Consider the following 23680-nt stretch of genomic DNA (forward strand, 5'->3'; position numbering starts at 1 on the left):
TGACCCCTCTACTATCTGAGAACCAACGTGGGACAGCTCATGGGCAACTCCAAGGATCTTCTCCATCACCTGGGCTTCACTAGCTGTGCTCCTTCCATTGCAGTCCTGCAGGAACCTCTCCTCAAGAAGGGTGGGCATTGCCTGTCTGGACATCTCCAAGTAGTCTGGACTCTGTCCCCTTCTTTTTCAGGTTCTTGTTGTCCAGAATACGCCCTTGGGTTCCACCGACCGGGTCCAAGGGTCGTGACAGAAGATGGGCAAACGAGGATCCTATTGACTCCAACGAAGGTTTCCAACCTCACTTTACACCTATGCACCTGGGCTGCCTGGTTTGTGTACTCCATCTTCCTGGGCATCCACAGGTGTAGGTACTATTGAACGTTCCTCGTACCAACTGGTTTCCTCGGTGTCCTCTGGGAGGGGGCCTGAATACTAAAAATTTAATCTGCAATGGTCCTGTGTTAGTCTATGGGACACCCGGCTAGATAACACCAATGCACATGGGCACCTGGGTGATTTCTTCTACTTAACTTGGGTATTTTTGCACTCCCCCAGCCCCTGGGATCCTAACACACTTGGTTGGACACCTCCATTCTTATACCATTTTCTTAGTATATGGTCTGGCCCCCCTATAGTGTCCCATGTATTTCTATGCTTATCCTGCTTGTTACTAAGTATATATGATGTGTGTACATATCTTCAAGTGGAGATATATCAAAGTTAGGTTAGTAATAGTGTTATAATAAAGACTACTTTATTTTTGTGACACCTGGTGTGGTTCTTTTTTGTGTGAATATCACTGAGTGACTATTGTGGTATTGTAAGACCTTAACACTCCTCCCTGATAAGCCTGAGCTGCTCTCCACAGCTACCCCTAGAGAGCTCTGTTTATCTAGGCACCAAAACACTAGCATTAAGGGTTGCCTGGAATCAGTATAGGGTGCCACAATTTAGATGTACACCATGAACTGAGCACAGCCTCCTACTACTGCGATTCCCGATGTCCTTAATGGGGCATATAGCAATCAGTAAAATAGTACTATTACCCACAGTTCTGTATGTACTGCAGCATATGCTAATGCACATAGTGAATGCATGCTATTATGGACTGGATGAACTGCTTGGAATACTGTACTGGGGTCACGGGAGGGCTAGGATTAACATGGATGTCTTAAAGCTCCTGTGGGATGGTGGGGGAATGCAGGTACCACATTTAAGAGTATATTATTGGGTACCCAAACTCCAGAATGTTGCCCCATGGTTTGAGGAGGGGGAAAAAGATCCAGTAGTTCTGATTTTTAGATGCTTATCTCATCCATTGAAATAGCTGGTGTTACCCTTGGTTCACCAGAAGTAAACCGCAGGGCTGCCACTGCAAATCCTGAAACAAGTTATCAGGGCGCAGGCGTCCAGACGGGGGTGGGGGTGGGGCAGAGAGGCAATTATATATTTTTACAGCAGTTGGTCCCCTGGAACACAGAGATTTGCCCGGCACTGCTCACTTTTCTAAGAAAGAGGTAGAGGTGTTATCACTCAATGTTTGGGAGATCTATACAAGGAAGGTAGAATGACTGGGTAGGCAGCTTTCCGTAGCTGTTTTCTGGTGTATGCTGGATTGGCAGTGGTGATATGGAACGCTTGGCTGGGCTTACAGCCAGATCCACAAACACACCTATTGAACCAGAAGCTGCAGACATGTGGAAGTGGCAAATTGATTTCCGGTTATATGTGTTGCTGATTCCCCATACAGATGCCCACAGAGCAAATCTTACAATAAAAGGGGAAAGGGATGTAGGAGCTAAAAGGGGGGAATGCGAGTGGGTGAGTATCCTTTGTAACTGCAGGCGAGTCACACGTAATGAGAGATTGAAACTGATCCATTATAAATGCATGCACAGAGATTATGTCATGCCACTTTGGCTTCACAAACTGGCCCCATCCAAATGAGACAACTCTCCTAAATGGAGTATGTCAGTGGGGACTTAACACATGTAGAGGTCTTGTAGAAGGTGCAGGATTTCTGTAGAGGGGTGGTTATGGTGCTGTGAGATCTAACTGTAATGGCTCTACAACCAAAAGTGCAATTAGGTCTGTTTGTGCCTGTACCCCGAACCAAACACTCTAAAATGATGAGTAAGGCAACACAGCGGGGTCTGGCAGTGGCTAAGAAATGAATAGCATTAAAATGGATAACTGGCTGACTACCAACCAAGAGGTAATGAATGAGGGAATTCACCCACTGGGTGCAAGCCAAATGCGGAGTACGACACAGATTGGTTTATGAGCCGACGGGCTAAGGTGGTCCTATGGAATGGGACATGCTGGAGATTCACCTACAACAGTAGATAGAGTATTCTACAGAGAGACATAAACACACGGCCCATGGAGGAACAGTCTGATTAGGGGATTGCATGAGATTTCTGGGTATGCTGAGCTTAACTTTCACTAAGTATGGCCTGTAAGATGATTATGCGTCACTAGGACCTTAACTGTGCACAGTATGATGCAGACTGTGAACTCTTCACACGGCTGGGAGGCTCAGAGGGAATATAATAACATTGTTGAAAACAATAAAGATATATTTTTTTAAATGTGATGGAGCCTACATGAATAGAGACGCCACACCATCTAGCTATTTTTAAGCCAAGGCTCTACCTGATCAGAAGTTTTCTTTCAAGTAGTCACTTTCACCTCATGGCTAGAGTTTTGATGGATCACAAATAAATCTAACATTCCTCCAAATAAACAAGTTACTTTCCTTCTGTAATGCTCTTTCTGGTAGACACTCCATATAAACAGAGGTTTCTTACTTTGTGAATATCCCGAGATGCCAGATTAGATTTGTAAACTCAAAAAGCACTTCTGCCAGTAGATGGTGTTGTGTGGCTCCGCACTGACTTTATTCAATTTCGGAAGTGCCAACTGGAGACGCATATAGGCACCATTCATGCCTGCTGACAGTTTCTTTTGAAGACTTGTCTGCGCTCTCGGATATGAAGCCCATCAGCAAATTGTAAACATGAATGTGAAGAGTCCTCAATTGAGACATTTTTAGGTTGAAAAGGAGACCATTCCACAGAACCTACACGTTCTGGTGAAGAATCTGCATTTAGATTTTGTGTCCACTGTAAAGAGCGTTACTGAAGGTAAGTAACTTGTTCTTCTGATGGATACGTCAGCAGATTCGTGACTTTGTAAATAGATCGCAGGTAGTACCTCCAAAGATAGTGGGTATGCGGAATGGCTCAGATCAAAAAGCCAGGAAGAACTAATAGCCAAAAGGCCCATTCCAATGGACCTGACTCTCAAGGCAATAGGGCAACATGTGCACTAATGCTCACATAGCAGCCTGCAAGATATCCCTGGATTGGCACTTCACATGCCAATGCAGTGCTAGCATCCTTGGTTCTGGTGGAATGAGCCCTCAGCAGTTCTGGAAGCAGCTTCTTAGACAAGGCATAGTAATCTTAACACAGAGGACTATCCATCATGAAATGGTAAGCTTCTGTACCTCTTTGCCTTTCTTAGCTCCCTTGAACCACACAAAGAGCTGATTGTCCACGCAATAGTCCTTGGTACGATCGATGTAAAAGCTCACCGCTTTTTGGGGGTCTAAGCCATGGAGGCTCTCTTCCTCTTTCAAAGAATGAGGTGGGGCAAAAAATGTCGGAAGAGTGTTATCTTGTCCAACATGAGAAGACATTTGGCAGGAACGCAGCTCGGGTCTTCAATAGCAGTTTGTCGGGGGGAAAAAAGTGATAAGGCTAATGGACTGAGAGGGTCTAAAGCTCATGCACACAATGAGCTGATGTAATTGCAACCAGAAAAAATGTTTTAAAGGTCAAAAGGCCTAAATGACAACTATGAATTAGCTCAAAAGGGATATACATTAGGAGAGAGAACAAAGCCTAAGTCCCACTGTGGAACCAGAAATGTGTTTAGCGGAAACTTATGCTGCAAACCTTTAAGAAATCTCATGAAATGGCAGACAACCTTTAACAGTGTCCACTTAGAGTCCTTGCTGAGCCAAAGACAAAACAAACAAGGCATTTGACAGTCTGGCCTCAGCGGCTGCCACAGCAAGTTACAAACTTATCTCAGCATCCAGCATACTTTGATCTAGTCAAAGGACACCTGTCCGCCAACACCACATCAACAACTTTGAAAGAAAGATCGAAGGAGGTCAATCGCCATCACTCACTCTCCTCACAGAGGTAAAGCTTGGGCAGACCCAGGTGCAAGACTCGGCCCTGCTGCTGCGCCAAAGGACCTCCTGAAGCAGCAGCCTGATCAGACAACAGATGCTCAAGCTTAGAAGTTTCCGGTACCACACTGTCCTGGTCCAGTCCGGAGCAGCTAAGATGACTTTGGCTCAGTCGTTTAATGATGATCTTCAGAACTGAGGACACAAGAGAGAGCGGAAGGAAGGCATACAGGAAGTCCCATGCCCCAATCCAGGTGAAATGCGTTTCCAAGAGAGCTTTGAGAATTCCAACTTGCAAAAGTGTTGACAAGGTGCATGTGTGGTGATAGCAAAGAGATTAAGCCAGGGTTCTCCCCGTTGCTAGAAGATGCCTAGGATATCCTGTTTCCACTGATTACAATGGCAAACACCCACGGGCATTGATAAATAACTGAAAACTACTGAATTTCAACATTAGATGGTAGCAGAACACTACCCAAAAAATGGCTCTCAAACCACTTGATTTTGACATCTTTTTAAATAACGCACTACAAAGAAATGTTAAGTGTGCACAGACAAATCTGCTTCTATTTAAATGACTGAGCAAATAACTGAAGGACCTCGTGAGGACAATTGTTTTCATCTCCAACCACAGCAATTCAAGAACTTCAGCAGCTCTGTACTTTGCTGGTCCAGGGAGATAAATCAACCTAGTATTGGGAGAAGTATCCAGTCCACTGGTATTGTGCGAGTATGCAAGTCCATATACCAGTTTTCCTCAAAATCAGACAGACCAAACTCGCCCCCATCACTCCCATTATCATCTCCATTTGGCTGAGCCTAAGAGTTGGTGCAGTGTCTGTGTGCAACTGCGCAGTAATGGTATTGTGTCTGAGTTGGAATGATTGAGTATTGGCTGTGCGACATCAGGATTGGGGCACAACCTCAGTCGAAATTAACTTGGCTAGGAGTTGCACATCATGATAGGTCATGGCTTCTCCTCCAGCGCCAACAGCATTGGAGCTAGTGTCAATAGCCAAAGGACCAGCACAAATGTTAGTGTCAGAACCAAAGTTGGCACCAATGATGATGTAGAACCCAAAGCAGGTCTGAGGGACAAAGACAGCGCTGAGGACAGATCTGCCTTTGGCGACCGGATTGGAGACCCCTGCAAATTCTTGAGGCCCAACTGGTTTTGCAAAGGGAGCAGTAAGCATCCCAAAGATGTCCGGCATGACCTGCCTCTACTGCAACCGTGATGATGAAATATTATCAATTTCAATCAAAAATAAAGAATTAACCAGATAGTAAAAATATACACTGTAAATATATCATCATAAGCTTATTCAGGGCTAAAAACTGTCTACATTACTAATTTCAACCAGATTTGCAACTTTGCAGATTTTCAGATAAGATCATTGAAATTAGTAATGTAGACAGTTTTTAGCCCTGAATAAGCTTATGATGATATATTTACAGTGTATATTTTTACTATCTGGTTAATTCTTTATTTTTGATTGAAATTGATAATATTTTTACAGATATTGCAGGCTGGAAGTCAAAATTATGAATTTTAATAGATAGAGCACTGTTACTTGATGTGGTCGTTTCCTTTTAAATTTAATGGTGAATTTTCACAAAAAACTGCAAGCATTTTATTAATAATGAATTTGGGGAAATGATTTGAAATATTATATCTAAATATTATATCTAAATTATATCTAGCAATATTTAGGGGCGTGAACTGTTTTTAATAATAATATTATTATTACGCTAATATCTGCAGAGAACTTTGTAGTGTGGTTTCTATTTGTTGCACATGTTAATTGTCTTATTTCTATGTTTATGCTAAGAGGGTATTTAAAGGGTAATTTATTGGTGATACATATCACGTGACCAAGGCTGCTGTGTCAGTCGAAACGCGTTGTGTGTGGATTAAACTGAATTTTTCTTGTTCCTGAAACCTGAGTGTGCGAGTATTATATTTTTCTCTTTGCTTAATTAATTACCGGTTTGCTCGTACCGGTACTTGTTTTTCTTCGAAGAAGTCTTTTTCGAGTCACGAGATCGAGGGACTCCTCTTTCGGCTCCATTGCGCATGGGCGTCGACTCCATCTTAGGTTGTTTTCCCCGCAGAGGGTGAGGTAGGAGTTGTGTATGTAGTAATAGTGCCCATGCACTGGAGTAAATATGTACGTACATAATGTGGTTAAAAGTGATATATTTACAAATTTACAAATGTTCAAGACTAATTTTTCTCAACTTAAAAACGGCTACAGGCTCCCGGGGAGGTGGGAGGGCGCATGTCGTCTCATGCCACGAACAGATGTACACTGGGTAAGTGACATTTTCCGTTCGATGGCATGTTTAGCTGCAGATACACATGCTGTGCATGGACTAGTAAGCAGTTATCTCCCCAAAAGCATGGTTCAGCCTGTAGGAGTTGAAGTTGTTTGAAATAATGTCCGTAATACTGCTTGTCCTACTGTGGCTTGCTGTGTTGTTAACACATCCACGCAGTAATGCTTGGTAAATGTATGAGGCGTAGACCATGTGGCTGCCTTACAGATTTCAGTCATTGGTATGTTTCCTAGCAAGGCCATGGTAGCACCTTTCTTTCTAGTTGAGTGTGCCTTTGGTGTAATAGGCAGTTCTCTTTTTTCTTTTATATAACAGGTTTGAATACATTTAACTATCCATCTGGCAATGCCTTGTTTGGATATTGGATTCCCTGTATGACGTTTTTGGAAAGCAACAAACAATTGTTTTGTTTTGCAAATTTGTTTTGTTCTATCAATGTAGTACATTAGTGCCCTTTTGATGTCTAATGTATGTAATGCTCTCTCATGTATTTTAATGAATGAAAAAGCTAACTTGGACTTTTGTAAGTGTAGTAGGTAGCTTACGATGTTTTTAGCAGATGTGTGTAATGGTTGAATTTGATTATTATGGCAGTAATAAACAAATCTTTTCCACTTATTTGCGTAACAATGTCTTGTGGTTGGTCTCCTAGATTGTTTTATGACCTCCATACATTCTTGTGTAAGGTCTAAGTGTCCGAATTCTAAGATTTCAGCAGCCAAATTGCTAGATTCAGCGATGCTGGATTTGGGTGTCTGATCTGTTGTCTGTGTTGAGTTAATAGATCTGGTCTGTTTGGCAGTTTGATATGAGGCACTACTGAGAGGTCTAGTAGTGTTGTGTACCAATGTTGTCGTGCCCAAGTTGGTGCTATTAGTATGAGTTTGAGTTTGTTTTGACTCAATTTGTTTACTAGATACGGAAGGAGTGGGAGAGGGGGAAAAGCGTACGCAAATATCACTGACCAACTCATCCATAACGCATTGCATTGAGAGTGAGCCTGTGGGTACCTGGATTCGAAGTTTTGGCATTTTGCGTTTTCTTTTGTTGCAAATAGGTCTATTTGCGGTGTTCCCCATCTTTGGAAGTAAGTCTTTAGTATTTGGGGATGAATTTCCCATTCGTGGATCTGTTGGTGATCCCGAGAGAGACTGTCGGCTAACTGGTTTTGAATTCCCGGTATGAACTGCGCTATTAGGCGAATGTGGTTGTGAACCGCCCAATGCCATATCTTTTGTGCTAAGAGACACAACTGTGTCGAGAGTGTCCCTCCCTGTTTGTTCAGATAATACATTGTTGTCATGTTGTCTGTTTTGACAAGAATGTGTTAGTGGGTTATTATAGGTTGAAATGCTTTCAACGCTAGAAATACTGCTAGTAGTTCTAACTGATTTATATGAAGCTGTCTCTGCTGAGTGTTCCATTGTCCTTGGATGCTGTGTTGGTTGAGGTGTCCTCCCCACCCTATCATGGAAGCATCCGTTGTGATCACGTATTGAGGCACTGGGTCTTGAAAAGGCCGCCCTGTGTTTAAGTTTATAGTGTTCCATCATTGAAGCGAGGTGTATGTTTGGCGGTCTATCAACACTAGATCTTGAAGTTGACCCTGTGCTTGTGACCATTGTGACGCTAGGCACTGTTGTAAGGGCCGCATGTATAATCTTGCGTTTGGGACAATGGCTATGAAGGAGGACATCATGACCAGTAGCTTCATCACGACTTTTACCTGTAACTTTTGTTTTGGGTGCATGGCCTGTATTACGTTTTGGAATGCCTGTACCCTTTGTGGACTTGGAGTGGCAATCCCTTTTGTTGTGTTGATTGTTGCTCCTAAGTACTGTTGTATTTGACACAGCTGTAGGTGTGATTTGTTGTAGTTGAGTGAGAAACCTAGCTTGTGAAGGGTTTCTATGACATACTTTGTGTGTTGTGAACACCATTCTAGCGTATTGGTTTTGATTAACCAATTGTCTAGGTACGGGAACACATGTATTTGCTGCCTTCTGATATGGGCTGCCACTATGGCCAGGCATTTTGTAAAAACTCTTGGCGCTGTTGTTATTCCGAATGGCAACACTTTGAACTGGTAATGTACCCCTTGGATTACAAACCTTAAGTTCTTTCTGTGGGAAGGATGTATAGGTATATGGAAATATGCATCCTTGAGGTCTAGTGTTGTCATGTAGTCTTGTTGTTTGAGCAATGGGATCACGTCTTGCAGCGTCACCATGTGAAAGTGATCTGATTTGATGTAAATGTTTAATGTTCTGAAATCTAGGATAGGTCTTAGAGTTTTGTCTTTTTTGGGTATGAGAAAGTACAGGGAGTAAACTCGTGTTCCTTTCTGATGAATTGGTACTAGTTCTATTGCATCTTTTTGCAACAACGCTTGGACCTCCAGTTGTAATAGATCTATGTGTTGTTTGGACATGTTGTGTGTTTTCGGTGGTACATTTGGAGGGAATTGTAGAAATTCTATGCAATAACCATGTTGGATAATGGCTAGGACCCACGTGTCTGTTGTTATTTCCTCCCGGTTTTTGTAAAAATTGGTTAGTCTCCCCCCCACTGGTGTTGTGTTGGGGATTTGTGACGCTGAAGTCACTGTCTATTTTGCAGTGTTTTGGGACTCTGGAACTTCCCTCTAGTTTTAGGGAATTGTCCGCCTCTGTATTGTCCCCGAAAACTTCCCCTCCGATATTGACTCTGGTAAGTGGGTCTTGTTTGTGAGGTTGAGGGTTCTGTGCTCTGTCCCCGAAACCCCCCCTCTAAACTGTGATTTACGAAATGTGCCTCTGCTCTGGGGGGAGTAGAGTGCGCCCATGGCTTTGGCCGTATCTGTGTCCTTTTTAAGTTTTTCGATAGCAGTGTCCACCTCCGGTCCAAACAACTGCTGTCCGTTAAAAGGCATATTCAGCACCGCTTGTTGAATTTCCGGCTTGAAACCTGAGGTGCGTTGCCATGCGTGTCTCCGTATGGTGACCGCTATATTTAGTCCTAGCAGCTGTGTCAGCTGCATCCATTGCTGACCGTATCTGATTGTTAGAGATACTCTGGCCTTCTTCCACCATTTGTTGTGCCCTCTTTTGGAACTCTGAGTAGGTGTTCTATGAAATGTTGCATTTCGTCCCAATGAGCCCTATCATATCTAGCCAGCAAGGCCTGTGAATTAGCAATGCGCCATTGGTTGGCTGCCTGTGCCGCGACCCTTTTTCCCGCCGCGTCGAACTTGTGACTTTCCTTGTCTGGTGGTGGTGTATCTCCCGAGGTGTGTGAGTTCGCTCTTTTGCGAGCTGCCCCTACTACCACTGAGTCCGGTGTTAATTGCTGCGTGATGTACACAGGGTCTGTTTTTGGCGGTCTGTACTTTTTCTCCACCCTTGGAGTAATGGCCCTGCCTTTCACAGGCTCCTGAAACACTTGCTTTGAGTGTTTCAGCATTCCCGGTAACATAGGGAGACTCTGGTACTGGCTATGTGTGGACGACAGTGTATTAAACAGAAAATCATCTTCTATTGGTTCTGGGTGCAGGGTGACATTGTGAAACGCGGCTGCTCTTGACACCACTTGTGTGTAGACAGTACTGTCCTCAGGTGGTGACGGTCTCGCTGGATAACAGTCGGGACTGTTATCTGATACAGGCGCATCATAAAGATCCCATGCGTCAGGATCATCCTGACTCATTCCTGTATGAGTTGGAGACTGCATCATTGGTGGAGTGGCTACCGGTGATGGTTGTGGTGAGCGTTGTGGTGATGGTGGTGGAGTTATTTGTTTTGCCACCTTTGCTTGTGGTTGCTTGTCTTTCTCTTGGAAGGCAAGTTTCCTTTTAATTCAGATTGGAAGGAGAGTACTGATTTTCCCTGTGTCCTTTTGCATGTGGAGCCTCCTTTGAGTTTAATCTGGCTCCCCTCCCTCTAGCTCCTGTCCGAATCTGTGTCCTTGCATCTGTGAGGACAGGCCCTGTTCCTCAGTGTAGGAACTTGGTTTCGGCTCAGAGGCCGGATGTTTCGGTATCGAAACCTTTTCGACCGTCTTTTTGGGTTCCGAAGACACTTTTTTGCCTTTCGGTGTTCCGATCTCTCGGTGCCGACTCATTTCGGTGCGCCCTCTCGGTGTCGAGATTGCTCTGACCCGGTGTCTCGGGGTCGAGTCTGTTCTGTGCCGGTATCTCGACCAGAGTCGGATGACTTCGACACATGCGTGCCCTTTTTCGGTGCCGATGGCCGGTCACCTAATTTTTGGGTTAAGCCATGGCCTGTTGGCGGTGGCGTCCCCTGGGCTTTAGTGAATTTGCAGTGAGTTTTGGGCATCAACGTCTTACTCACGGTTCTCGGCGTCTGTTCGGGATCGACCTCGTCCGAGTCCGAATCCGCGATGGAGAAGGTTTCTTCTTCTTCCAAGTGTTGTTGTCCTGCCGGCGCCGACGCCATTTGTAGTCTTCTTGCTCTTCGGTCTCTTAGCGTTTTCCTTGACCGAAACGCTCGACAGGCCTCGCAGGTATCCTCTTTGTGTTCGGGAGACAAACACAAATTACAGACCAAATGCTGATCTGTGATACTTGTTGTGGCATTCGGGGCAGAAGCGGAATGGGGTCCGTTCCATTAGCCTTGAAGACGCACGAGGTCGGGTCGACAAGGCCCCGCCGGGGAATCGAAAACCCCGAAGGGCCACCGGAGCTCTTCAAAATTCGGTCGTGATTGCAGTGTTTATTGTCCTCGCACTCCGAGCCCAACACCAGATGGCGGACTGTGCACAGCATGTGTATCTGCAGCTACACATGCCATTGAACATATATATTATATATGGAAAATGTCACTTACCCAGTGTACATCTGTTCGTGGCATGAGATGCTGCAGATTCACATGTTGTGCATATCTCGCCATCCAGTGTTGGGCTCGGAGTGTTACAAGTTGTTTTTCTTCGAAGAAGTCTTTTCGAGTCACGAGATCGAGGGACTCCTCCCCTTTCGGCTCCATTGCGCATGGGCGTCGACTCCATCTTAGATTGTTTTCCCCGCAGAGGGTGAGGTAGGAGTTGTGTATATAGTAATAGTGCCCATGCAATGGAGTAAGTATGTATGTACATAATGTGACTAAAAGTGATATATTTACACATTTACAAATGTACAAGTTTTATTTTTATCAACTTATAACGGCTACAGGCTCCCGGGGAGGTGGGAGGGCGCATGTTAATCTGCAGCGTCTCATGCCACGAACAGATGTACACTGGGTAAGTGACATTTTCCGTTCAATGGCATGTGTAGCTGCAGATACACATGCTGTGCATAGACTAGTAAGCAGTTATCTCCCCAAAAGCGGTGGTTTAGCCTGTAGGAGTTGAAGTTGTTTGAAATAATGTTCTTAATACTGCTTGTCCTACTGTGGCTTGTTGTGTTGTTAACACATCCATGCAGTAATGTTTAGTGAATGTATGATGCATAGACCATGTGGCTGCCTTACAGATTCCTGTCATTGGTATATTTCCTAGAAAGGCCATGGTGGCGCCTTTCTTTCTAGTGGAGTGTGCCTTTGGTGTAATAGGCAGTTCTCTCTTTGCTTTTATATAACAGGTTTGAATACACTTAACTATCCATCTGGCAATGCCTTGTTTGGATATTGGATTCCCTGTATGAGGTTTTTGGAAAGCTTCAAACAATTGTTTTGTTTTGCGAATTTGTTTGGTTCTATCAATGTAATACATTAGTGCTCTTTTTATGTCTAATGTATGTAATGCTCTTTCAGCTACAGAATCTGGTTCTGGAAAGAACACTGGGAGTTCAACTGTTTGATTTAAGTGGAACGGTGATATGACTTGGCAAAAATGTGGGATTTGTGCGTCGAACCACTTTATGTTTGTGTATTTGTATAAAGGGTTCTTGTATCGTAAAGGCTTGTATTTCACTTACTCTTCTGAGAGATGTGATAGCTATTAGGAAGGCTACTTTCCAGGTTAAGTATTGTATCTCACAGGAGTGCATGGGTTCAAATGGTGGGCCCATGAGTCGTGTTAATACAATATTGAGGTTCCACGAAGGAACTGGTGGTGTTCTTGGTGGAATGATGCTTTTTAGACCCTCCATAAATGCTTTTATGGCTGGGATTCTGAATAGTAAAAGTTGAATGTGTAATTTGCAGATAGGCAGAAATTGCTGTGAGATGTATTTTAATGGATGAAAAAGCTAACTTAGACTTTTGTAAGTGTAGTAAGTAGCTTACAATGTTTTTCGCGGATGCGTGTAATGGTTGAATTTGATTATTATGACAGTAATAAACAAATCTTTTCCATTTATTTGCGTAGCAATGTCTTGTAGTAGGTTTTCTAGCCTGTTTGATTGCTACATTCTTGTTTAAGGTCTAGATGTCCGAACTCTAAGACTTCAGGAGCCAGATTGCTAGATTGAGCGATGCTGGATTCAGGTGTCTGATCTGTTGTTTGTGTTGAGTTAACAGATCTGGTCTGTTTGGTAGTTTGATATGAGGCACTACTGACAGGTCTAGTAGTGTTGTGTACCAAGGTTGTCGTGCCCAAGTTGGTGCTATTAGTATTAGTTTGAATTTGTTTTGACTCAATTTGTTTACGACATACGGAAGGAGTGGGAGAGGGGGAGAAGCGTAAGCAAATATCCCTGACCAACTCATCCATAACGCATTGCCCTTGGAGTGAGGCTGTGGGTACCTGGATGCGAAGTTTTGTCATTTTGCGTTTTCTTTTGTTGCGAATAGGTCTATTTGCAGTGTTCCCCAGGTTTGGAAGTAGGTTTGTAGTATCTGGGGATGAATTTCCCATTCGTGGACCTGTTGGTGATCCCGACAGATTGTCGGCTAACTGGTTTTGAATTCCTGGTATGTATTGCGCTATTAGGCTAATGTGATTGTGAATCGCCCAATGCCAAATCTTTTGTGCTAAGAGACACAACTGTGTTGAGTGTGTCCCTCCCTGTTTGTTCAGATAATACATTGTTGTCATGTTGTCTGTTTTGACAAGAATGTGTTTGTGGGCTATTAGTGGTTGAAATGCTTTCAACCCTAGAAACACTGCTAGTAGTTCTAACTGATTTATATGAAGTTGTTTCTGCTGAGTGTCCCATTGTCCCTGGATGCTGTGTTGGTTGAGGTGTGCTCCCCACCCTAACATGGAAGAATCTGTTGTGATCACGTTTTGAGGCACTGGGTCTTGGAAAGGTCGCCCTTGGTTTAAATTTATAGGATTCCACCATTGAAGCGAGGTGTATGTTTGGCGGTCTATCAACACTAGATCTTGAAGTTGACCTTGTGCTTGTGACCATTGTGTTGCTAGGCACTGTTGTAAGGGCCGCATGTGTAATCTTGCGTTTGGTACATTGGCTATGCATGAGGACATCATGCCTAGTAGTTTCATCACTAATTTTACCTGAAACCTTTGGTTTGGGTGCATGCATTTTATTACGTTTTGGAATGCTTGCACCCTTTGTTGACTTGGAGCGGCAATCCCTTTTTTTGTGTTGATTGTTGCTCCTAAGTATTGCTGAATTTGACACGCCTGTAAGTGTGATTTTTGGTAATTTAGTGAAATCCCTAGTTTGTGAAGGGTTTCTATGATGTATTTTGTGTGTTGAAACACTGTTCCTACGTGTTGGTTTTGATTAACCAATCGTCTAGATACGGGAATACGTGAATGTGCTGTCTTCTGATATGGGTTGCTACTACTGCAAGGCATTTTGTAAATACCCTTGGTGCTGTTGTTATCCCGAGTGGTAACACTTTGAATTGGTAATGTACTCCTTGGATTACAAGCCTTAAGTATTTCCTGTGTGAAGGATGTATGGGTATATGGAAGTACGCATCCTTGAGATCTAATGTTGACATGTAGTCTTGTTGTTTGAGCAAGGGGATTACGTCTTGAAGTGTCGACATGTGAAAGTGATCCGATTTGATGTAAAGATTTAGTGTTCTGAGATCTAAGATGGGTCTCAGAGTTTTGTCCTTTTTGGGTATTAGAAAATACAGGGAATAAACACCTGTTCCTTTTTGATGAATGGGTACCAGTTCTATTGCATCTTTTTGCAACAACGCTTGGACTTCTAGTTGTAATAGATCCAAGTGCTGTTTGGACAAGTTGTGTGTTCTTGGAGGCACATTTGGTGGTAATTGTAGGAATTTTATGCAATAACCATGTTGGATAATAGCTAGGACCCACAAGTCTGTTGTTATTTCTTCCCAGTTTTGGTAGAAATCTGTGAGTCTCCCCCCCACTGGTGTTATGTGTTGGGCATTTGTGACACTGAAGTCACTGTTTATTTTGAGGGGTCTTTGGGCTTTGGAACTTTCCTCTAGTTTTAGGTAACTGTCCACCTCTGTATTGTCCCCGAAAGCCTCCTCTCTGATACTGGCCCTGGTATGTGGTTCTGGATTGTGAGGTTGAGGGTTCTGTGCTTTGGGCCCGAAACCCCCCTCTAAATTGTGTCTTCCTAAATGTGCCTCTGCTCTGTGGGGAGTAGAGTGCGCCCATGGCCTTGGCCGTATCGGTGTCTTTTTTCAGCTTCTCTATAGCTGTGTCCACCTCCGGCCCAAACAACTGCTGTCCATTAAAAGGCATACTAAGCACAGCCTGTTGGATTTCGGGCTTAAATCCAGAGGTGCGTAGCCATGCGTGTCTCCGAATGGTGACTGCGGTATTCACTGTTCTTGCGGCTGTGTCCGCTGCATCCATTGCCGATCGTATCTGGTTGTTCGAGATACTTTGGCCCTCTTCCACCACTTGTTGTGCACGCTTTTGGAACTCTTTGGGCAGATGTTATACAAAGTGCTGCATTTCATCCCAATAAGCCCTGTCATATCTTGACAATAAAGCCTGGGAATTGGCAATGCGCCATTGATTGGCCGCTTGTGCTGCAACTCTTTTCCCCGCTGCATAAAACTTTTGACTTTCTTTGTCGGGTGGTGGTGCATCTCCTGAGGTGTGTGAATTAGCCCTTTTACGTGCTGCGCCTACTACTACTGAGTCGGGTGTCAGTTGTTGTGTGATGTATACAGGGTCTGTAGGGGGAGGCTTGTACTTTTTCTCCACCCTAGGTGTGACGGCTCTGCCTTTGACAGGTTCTTGAAATACTTGTTTTGCTCGTTTCAACATCCCTGGTAGCATCGGGAGACTTTGGTACTGACTGTGTGTCAACGACAAAGTATTAAATAAAAAGTCATCCTCAATGGGTTCTGCGTGCAGTGCCACATTGTGAAAATCCGCTGCTCTGGACACCTCTTGCATGTAGGCAGTACTGTCTTCAGGTGGTGATGGTCTCGCTGGGTAGCAGTCTGGACTATTATCTGATACTGGCGCATCATATAGATCCCATGCATCTGGGTCATCATGGTTGATCCCTGTGTGCGTTGGTGATTGCATCATAGGGGGGGTTGCAATTGGTGACAGTTGCGGTGAGTGGTGTGGTGATGGTTGTGGCGAAGAGTGAGGTGGAGTTACTGCTGTTGCCACTTTTGCTTGTGGTTGTTTTTCTTTGTCTTGGAAAGCAAGTTTCCTTTTCATCCTTATAGGAGGGAGAGTTCTTATTTTCCCTGTTTCCTTTTAAATATGGAGCCTTCTTTGTGTATAATCTGGCTCCCCTGCTTCTAGCTGTTGTCCAAATTTGTGGCCTTGTAGTTGTTCTGAAAGGCCTTGTTCTTCGGAGTAGGAGCTTGTTTTCGGCTCCGAAGCTGGGTGTTTCGGTACCAAAACTTTTTCTACAGTTTTTTTTCGGCTCCGAAGCCACTTTTTTAGGTTTCGGTGTGCCGATCTCTCGGTGCCGACTTATCTCGGAGCCGGTCTCTCAATGTTGAGTCTGGTCTCTGGTCTCCCATGTTCTCGTAGCGAGTATGCTCTGTGCCGGGATCTCGACCGGAGTCGGATGATTTTGACACATGTGTGTGCCCTTTTTCGGTGCTGATGGATGGTCACCGATTTTACGGGTTAAGCCATGGCCTGCCGGCGGTGTCGTCCTCTGGGCCTTCATGATTTTTGCTTGAGTTTTGGCTGGGGCTGGTTTACTCACGGTTTTCGGCACCTGCTCTGTTTCGGGCTCGTCCGAGTCAGAGTCCGCGATGGAGAAAGTCTCCTCTTGCTCGACGTCGTGGTTTCCTGACGGCGCCGACGCCCTTTGAAGCCTTCGTTCTCTCCGGTCCCGTAGCGTTTTCTTCGACCGAAACGCCCGACAGGCCTCGCAGGTATCCTCTTTGTGTTCGGGGGACAAACACAAATTACAGACCAGATGCTGATCTGTGTAAGGATACTTGTTGTGGCATTCGGGGCAGAAGCGGAATGGGGTCCGTTCCATTAGGTTTGAAGACGCATGCAGTCGGGCCGACCAGGCCCCACCGGGGAATAGAAGCCCCGAAGGGCTACCGGAGCTCTTCTTGATTCGGTGTCGATCTGCGTTAACTAACCCGATACCGAACGCCAACAATACTGTCGAATTTTCCGAGATTTAACTAACTTTCCGAACCGAAACACGGAGCGAAGAGGAACACGTCCAAACCCGATGGCGGAAAGAAAACAATCTAAGATGGAGTTGACGCCCATGCGCAATGGAGCCGAAAGGGGAGGAGTCCCTCGATTTCGTGACTCAAAAAGACTTCTTTGAAGAAAAACAACTTGTAACACTCCGAGCCCAACACTAGATGGCGGGATATGCACAGCATGTGTATCTGCAGCTACACATGCCATTGAACATATACATATACATACACATATCTCAATCACATGCTCTGGCTACTCCTGCCATCTAGTGATGGGCACGGACGTGTGCAACTTGCCTTTCTTCAAAGAAGTCTGAGTGACAAGACCTATTGCTCCAGAAAGCACAAGCATACTGGTTCTCCCTTAGATTGTTCTCCGCACAGTGGGCGAGCAGTGTACATGGAGTGGATTGTCAAAGACACTGTAAAGGGAATAAAGAATGGCACAGAAACATCTGTTATCAGGCCTGGCGTCCGGGAGGAGGGTGAGCGCATGAGAATCTGCAGCACTAAATGCTGGGAGCAGATGACTGCAAGGTTGAGTAACACTTAGACTGGTTGACTGAAGATATACATGTTCTGCACAGACTGTAATGCAGATCCTATCCGAAGCAATTTCTCTGGGTGCCAGACTGGATCCAAGTATTGCTCACCCACACCAGCAGGTGGCATTCTCCAGTTCCACAATGCCTCATCTCGCCCAAAAGGGACATATGTTCCACATGCACGAGTCATCCCTATACAATGACATCAGTTTTATTTCTTGACTTTGTCAGCGTCCTCCAACACAGAGCTCAATAACTCACCAAATGCAACAGAGTTCAGATCTCTTTATTGGGACCTTTTCATGTATGGAAAAAATTAGAACATTCAACAGAACTGGAAGGTGAGAGGGAGATGAGGAATATGTGGTTAGATTGAGTATCCACCATGAAGAGCTTTACCACAGGTAAGTAATTGCTCTTCAGATGGGTATTTCTAACCGCAGATTACTTACCTTATTAATAGAAACAAAAGCAGCACCTCCCAAGGTCCGGGAAATGGCTTAAATCAAAATGCTGTGCAGGACAGGACCGGCAAAATGTCCATCACGAGTGACTCGACTTTCAAGACAACAGTGCTTTTTGAATGCATACACTGATGCCCAAGTAGCAGCCTGACAATTCCAGCACAGGCACTCCGTGTGCCAATGCAGTGGGAGCAGCCTTGGCTCTGGTGGAATCAGCTCTCAGACTTTATGCAAGTTGCTTTTAACTCATGTGTAGCAGATCTTAATGCATAGAACTATCCATCGTTATATGGTTTGTTTCGGCATGGCTTTGCCAATCTTTACTACAGAGAACCCCACAAAGAGCTGACTATCCACCAGCTGCACCTTGGCATGATCAGTGCAAAAGCCCAACACACTTTTGATCTAAAAGAAGGAGCCTCTCTTCCTCTTTCAAGGGGTGAGGTGGAGTGTAGAATATTGGAAGAGTAATGAACTGTCTGACATGAAAGGGTCACAAACCTTGGAAGACACACTGCTTTGGCCCATAACACAAGGTTGACTGGAAAAAAGGTGCTGCAGGGCTCTCTTGGACTTGAAGAGCCCTAAGCGCACATACACAACAAGCTGAGGTTATTGCAACGAGAACAATTGTTTTGAAAGGCAAAAAATGCAAAGGAAATTCGTATATTGGCTCAAATGGGATACATATAAGGAATGCGAGAACCAAATTTAGGTCTCGCTGAGGTATCGAAACGGTTTAGGTGGAAACATATGTACTACATATTTAAGAAAAAGCATCACCACAGATTATTTAAACAAGGACAGGCTGTGCAGTAAATGGAAAAGGGCAGACAACCTTTTACAGTGGCCACTGAAAGTCATTGCTAAAAAAAAGCAAGACATCCAACAGCTTTGCATGTAATGGGTCCGAATTTCAGACAGCAGACCAGGCTACAAACCAATCTGAGTACCCAGCATAGACAGATTTTGTAGATGTGCACCTAGCCGTGAAAATTAAATTCATAACTTCAAGAGGAAAGTTGAATGCAGTCAACTGCTGCCAATCAACCTCTATGTATGGAGGTGTAGACAGAAAAGGCCCAGATGCAAAAAACTACACTGCTGCTCTGGCAGAAGATCCAGCAGTACAATAGCTCAAGCCCAGACGTTACGGGCACCACACCCTGCTGGCTCAATCCAGACTTACTAGGATGACAAGGGCGCAGGCTTTCCTGATCTCCAGAACTGAGAGCAGGACAGGTAGCAGTGGGAAGGCGTACATGAGTCCCATGCTCCACTGCATGCAGAATGAATCTCCGAGGTAGAGCCTTCTTGGGAGATTCAACTTGCAAAAGAGATGAGACTGCACTTTTGACAAAAAGGTTGAGCTAGGGTTCTCCCCATTGCTGGAAGACGTGCTGAGCCACTTCAGGGTGTAACTGCAACTCAGATATTGTAGTTGTCGGAGGTTGAGCTCGTCCACCCTGGCATTTAAAGATCCTTCCAGGAGGTGTGCCACCAGGGAAAAAGCCATGACAGTTCAGCCAGTTTCAGTGGAACAGAGTCTCCTGGCACCGAAGCCAAGACCCTGCCCTGCTTGTTGCAGTACCACAAGGTAGTGTTGTTGTCCGGGAGAACCTGGCCCGGCCTGCCCGTGATGGTCTGCAGGAAGGCCTTCAATGTCAACTGAATTGCCCACAGCCTCTGCAGATTTACATGGAGGTATGACTCCAGTGGAGACCTGAGTCCTTTGATCACCACATCTCCCATATGGCGTCCCCAACCCACCAGTGATACGTCCATCACCACCATCAATTCCATGTGAGGTAGGGAGAGGAGTCTGCTGCTGGTCCATTTGGGTGAAGTAGCCACCAGTGCAGATCTTCAGCAGTCTCCTCCAACACCTAGATGAAATCCAACATGTTGACAACTCATTGCAGAGACATGAAGTGGCTGACCATGCCCCTATCAGATGGCTGTGTGCCACTTAGAGTGCACTAAACAGGTTTGGAGGTGTTCAGTGGATGGGGCTTGGGATGTATGCTGACCCGGACGGCCTGGTTGTCTGTCTAGTGCCCGGACCACAAATTATCTCAAAGCTTGTTTTCGAGCAGCGGGGCCTGACCCTGTTGATAAGCCAAGCCCCTAGCATAGCCTCAAAAAGAAAAAAACTGTTGGGGGAGGGATTACGGGACTGAGGCCGAAAGGCAAAAGGAACATGCCATAGCTTGGCTCTCCTTAAAACCTTCCAAGGCAGACTGTGCATTTTCACCAAATATGCGAGTACCATCAAAGTGCAGTCTATTAAGGATGTCTTGACGTCCCTCGGGAAGCCTGTGGAACTCATGGATGTATAGCGTGGAAGCACCACACACATGTCAACGGCCATTCCTTGATAATCATTTGTGTCTAGGCCCGAGCAGATTACAAACTTGCCCGCATTATGGCCATCCTGACTGATGTGTGTCAAGAAAGACCCATAGGTCTTCTGAGACTGCCTTGTCCCAACGTGCAGGTGTGGAATATCAAGAAGACAGCTGGTGTTGTCAAGCCTCAGGGCAAGGCTGCCCAAGGAGATCACATAGGCCAAAGGTTTCCATGCATTTGGACTCTCTGTAAAGAGGAGTCGTTGGAAAGGTGTTTCGGTAGACCATGCTGCAGGACACCTGCACCACCAAACTCTCAGGAGCTGGACACTGGGTTAAAAAACATCCAGGTTGCTTGGAGGTGGTCTATGGTCGTAGGCAACATGCCAAGGAATGTCAAAGATGCACATTATAGCCTCTCAAAAAGATACAACTTGCTGCAATATCACTGAAGAACCTGGGAACTTGGGGTGGATAAGGTCCAAAAGTTGAATCTGCTCCTCAGCAGGACAGGAGTGTGAGCTGGAGAAACAGTAACAACCTCAGGCCTTCTGTGGAGAACAAGAGTGGCAGGAAGGGGAAGGAGTTGGTCTCCACTTCAACTTTTTTTGAGTCTTACCCGAAGACTTCAAATGAGACGATCTACTGGAAGAACAACTTCAGGAGTGGGTCTGCGCTCTCGACCTGGGGTGGGACCTGCCTGGAGTTTTGCAGTGCTTTATCTTTGCATAAAGCTACACCTTGTATTGATTAAGGCCTTTGGGATTATCTGGTCGCAGTTATCGAAGGTCTTGGTGTCACATCCTAACCCAAAACACCAGAGACACACAGCACAGGTATATGTCACAGCCCCTACAAGGCTTAAATCCTGTGGTCTTAAGAGGCAATATGTTCCCTTGCACACTGCAAATTATTTGAAGGAAAATTCACTTCACAATGGCTCCGATACAAGTCTGAAGGTGCGAAAAGACAAGAACTGAGGTCAGCACGAATGGGTAGAGCTTTGTTACTTTCAAAGTGAAACAAAGTCAGAGCACAGCTGCACGGCACCACCTGCTGGTGCACAAGAGCACCAATTGTTAAGTTTCCAGATGAAGTCTGGCGTCTGGGGACAGTCACAAGATGAGGACTCTTCAGTTAGAAGTATCCATCAGAACAGGGATGTTCATCCTCACCATTGTTCACAATAGTTGTGGGGCAACTGGCAACTAACAGGCAATCTAACAACCAAATACACAGGAGTAGGGATAGATTAGCATAAGATAAGTCTCTTTGGAGAAAATAAACTGTTATCGCTGGGTGACTACATTAGATCACTTATGGCAGCAACTTGGGAAGCTGAACAATTTTCTTGGGTTTGAAGGTTCAAGTTAATCTTGGGGAATTCAGAGCTGCTAGAATGCTTACTTTCCCCAGAAGTCAGATTTCTTGAGTGAAAAATATTCCTGCAACAATGGACCTCATGGGTGTTAAACATTAAGGGATTGAATTAGTTTGGATGCAACTACATTATACAAACCCAAATATGCTCAATTATTGTGTTACATAAAAGCTAATCTATTCTGCCGGAGAGGTCAATATATGTTGTGACTAAGCAGAATAGATGCAGTAAAGATGGCAGTCTTGACCCCCAATTACTTAATTGGTTTCAACCTTTTCAGTGTTGCTTCTATCAGGATCACTGGTACTAGGCCATACATCTAAGACATTTTATAACTATTTATTTTAAAAAATGTCATACATGCAAGAATGTGTAAACCCCCATGTGAGAATTCTTAAGGGCAGGATCTACCTGGAATCTGAAAAATACTTGCTCGTTTGGGAACAAGTAATAAAGTGCCTGTCACTATGACAGACAATGTCATATACCCCAAAGCAAACACCAAACGTCCTGGATATGAATTGTTCATGTCCTGCATATCAACTTGATAATTAACACATTCTGGAAAGCGTGGGATAAATTGGTTTTAACTACACTGCTCGCATTCTTATCCATGATCCTCCAGTGCAGTCTTGCACGACCTGCCTTGGAATAAAAGTGAACATAGGGTGGAAATGGGGGCATTCAAGAGATGAGAGAGAATAAACATCTGTGATTGGAAAAAGAAAAACATGATGGGAGTAAGTGCACAAAAAAGTACATTGCTTGCTTTTGTTTTATGCTGCATCGCAGGGGAGCAGCAGGCTGCAGTGAAAAAGATGATTCTAAGGGGAGAGGGCTCTGTGACTTGAGCCCATTTTTGATGAAGCAATTGTAATCTTTAAAATGGATTGAAAAAACTAACCTGGTGATGATGATGGTGGTGATGGTGGTCCGATGTCCTCGGTGATAGTGGCAGCTCCCTAAAATCACAAAAATATGTAAAATAAAAACAGCCACTTCCACACTAATCTGTGGCAATTTCCTGTTGCAGCTTACACCTAACATAGCCCATCATACCAAGAAGAAAGATATTTGAAAGTAATGGGAGGGAAGGGTGGAAAGGTAAATAAAGTACTTTAGCATTAAATCAACTATAGTTTCAGGTACAGAAAACAGTGAAATTTGCAAGCCCTGCTCTCAACTATGTATCAGAGATATCATTAAGCAGAAAGACTGAGATAGTACTAATTTACTTGTACAGTTATTTTTTGTGGTACCGAATACCTATAAACATTAGACATTTACTTCTCCCAACCTAATCTCTTCAATTTTAGTTGCTTACAAAGGAATGTCCGAGAAGAACATCCTGTGGTTATTTGTCAAAAATAATGTAGGTCATTTTGGATACAAGTTATTCCAGACAATTTACCAAAGCAATTCACAGCATCTATACAGTGTCACAAGCACCGGGTTACTAGTAAGGCTTGAGGCCAAACGTGATTTTCTGTTCAGCACGTTGGTGTTACCCCCTTAATGATCCCATAAGTGGGGCCAAAAAATAATCTGTTAAGTAGAACTAAAGCTCGCAGCTGTGCAGCCAACACCACAGACCACCGCAGTTTTCTTACCCATCATCTTTCTTGCTTTTCCTTCTGAGTTTAGGTGATCCCCGTGGGGAAACCTTAGACTTCCAATCTTTAACAGGTATCCTTTGTGCCACACCTTTGGAGCCAAAATTTCCAGAGGAGGCCATGCTGGCAATTTCATCATCATGATCGCTGCAGAAAAGTTATGAAAAAAGCAATAGTCAAATGCATTCCGAGATAAAGATTCAGTTTAATTTTAGGTTTAAGACAAAACCATAACACATACTATAAATTAAACAATTATATATGATAAATTATATACATTTAGAACACAAGCTTTTAAAAA

General features: G+C 44.4%; 1 protein-coding gene across 1 annotated transcript in view; it reads right to left on the reverse strand.

Annotated features, from left to right (window-relative positions):
* Positions 1–23680, reverse strand: part of EDC4 (enhancer of mRNA decapping 4) — a 703483-nt gene that overhangs the window by 219885 nt on the left and 459918 nt on the right. The window contains exons 20-21 of the mRNA XM_069217586.1: positions 23377–23526; positions 22671–22728 (exon numbers count right to left, since the gene is read on the reverse strand). Coding sequence (XP_069073687.1) covers positions 22671–22728; positions 23377–23526 — 208 coding nt within the window. The remainder of the gene's footprint in view (positions 1–22670; positions 22729–23376; positions 23527–23680) is intronic.

Source organism: Pleurodeles waltl, chromosome 12, assembly GCF_031143425.1.
Source record: "Pleurodeles waltl isolate 20211129_DDA chromosome 12, aPleWal1.hap1.20221129, whole genome shotgun sequence".
In the NCBI taxonomy this organism is placed as follows: domain Eukaryota; kingdom Metazoa; phylum Chordata; class Amphibia; order Caudata; family Salamandridae; genus Pleurodeles; species Pleurodeles waltl.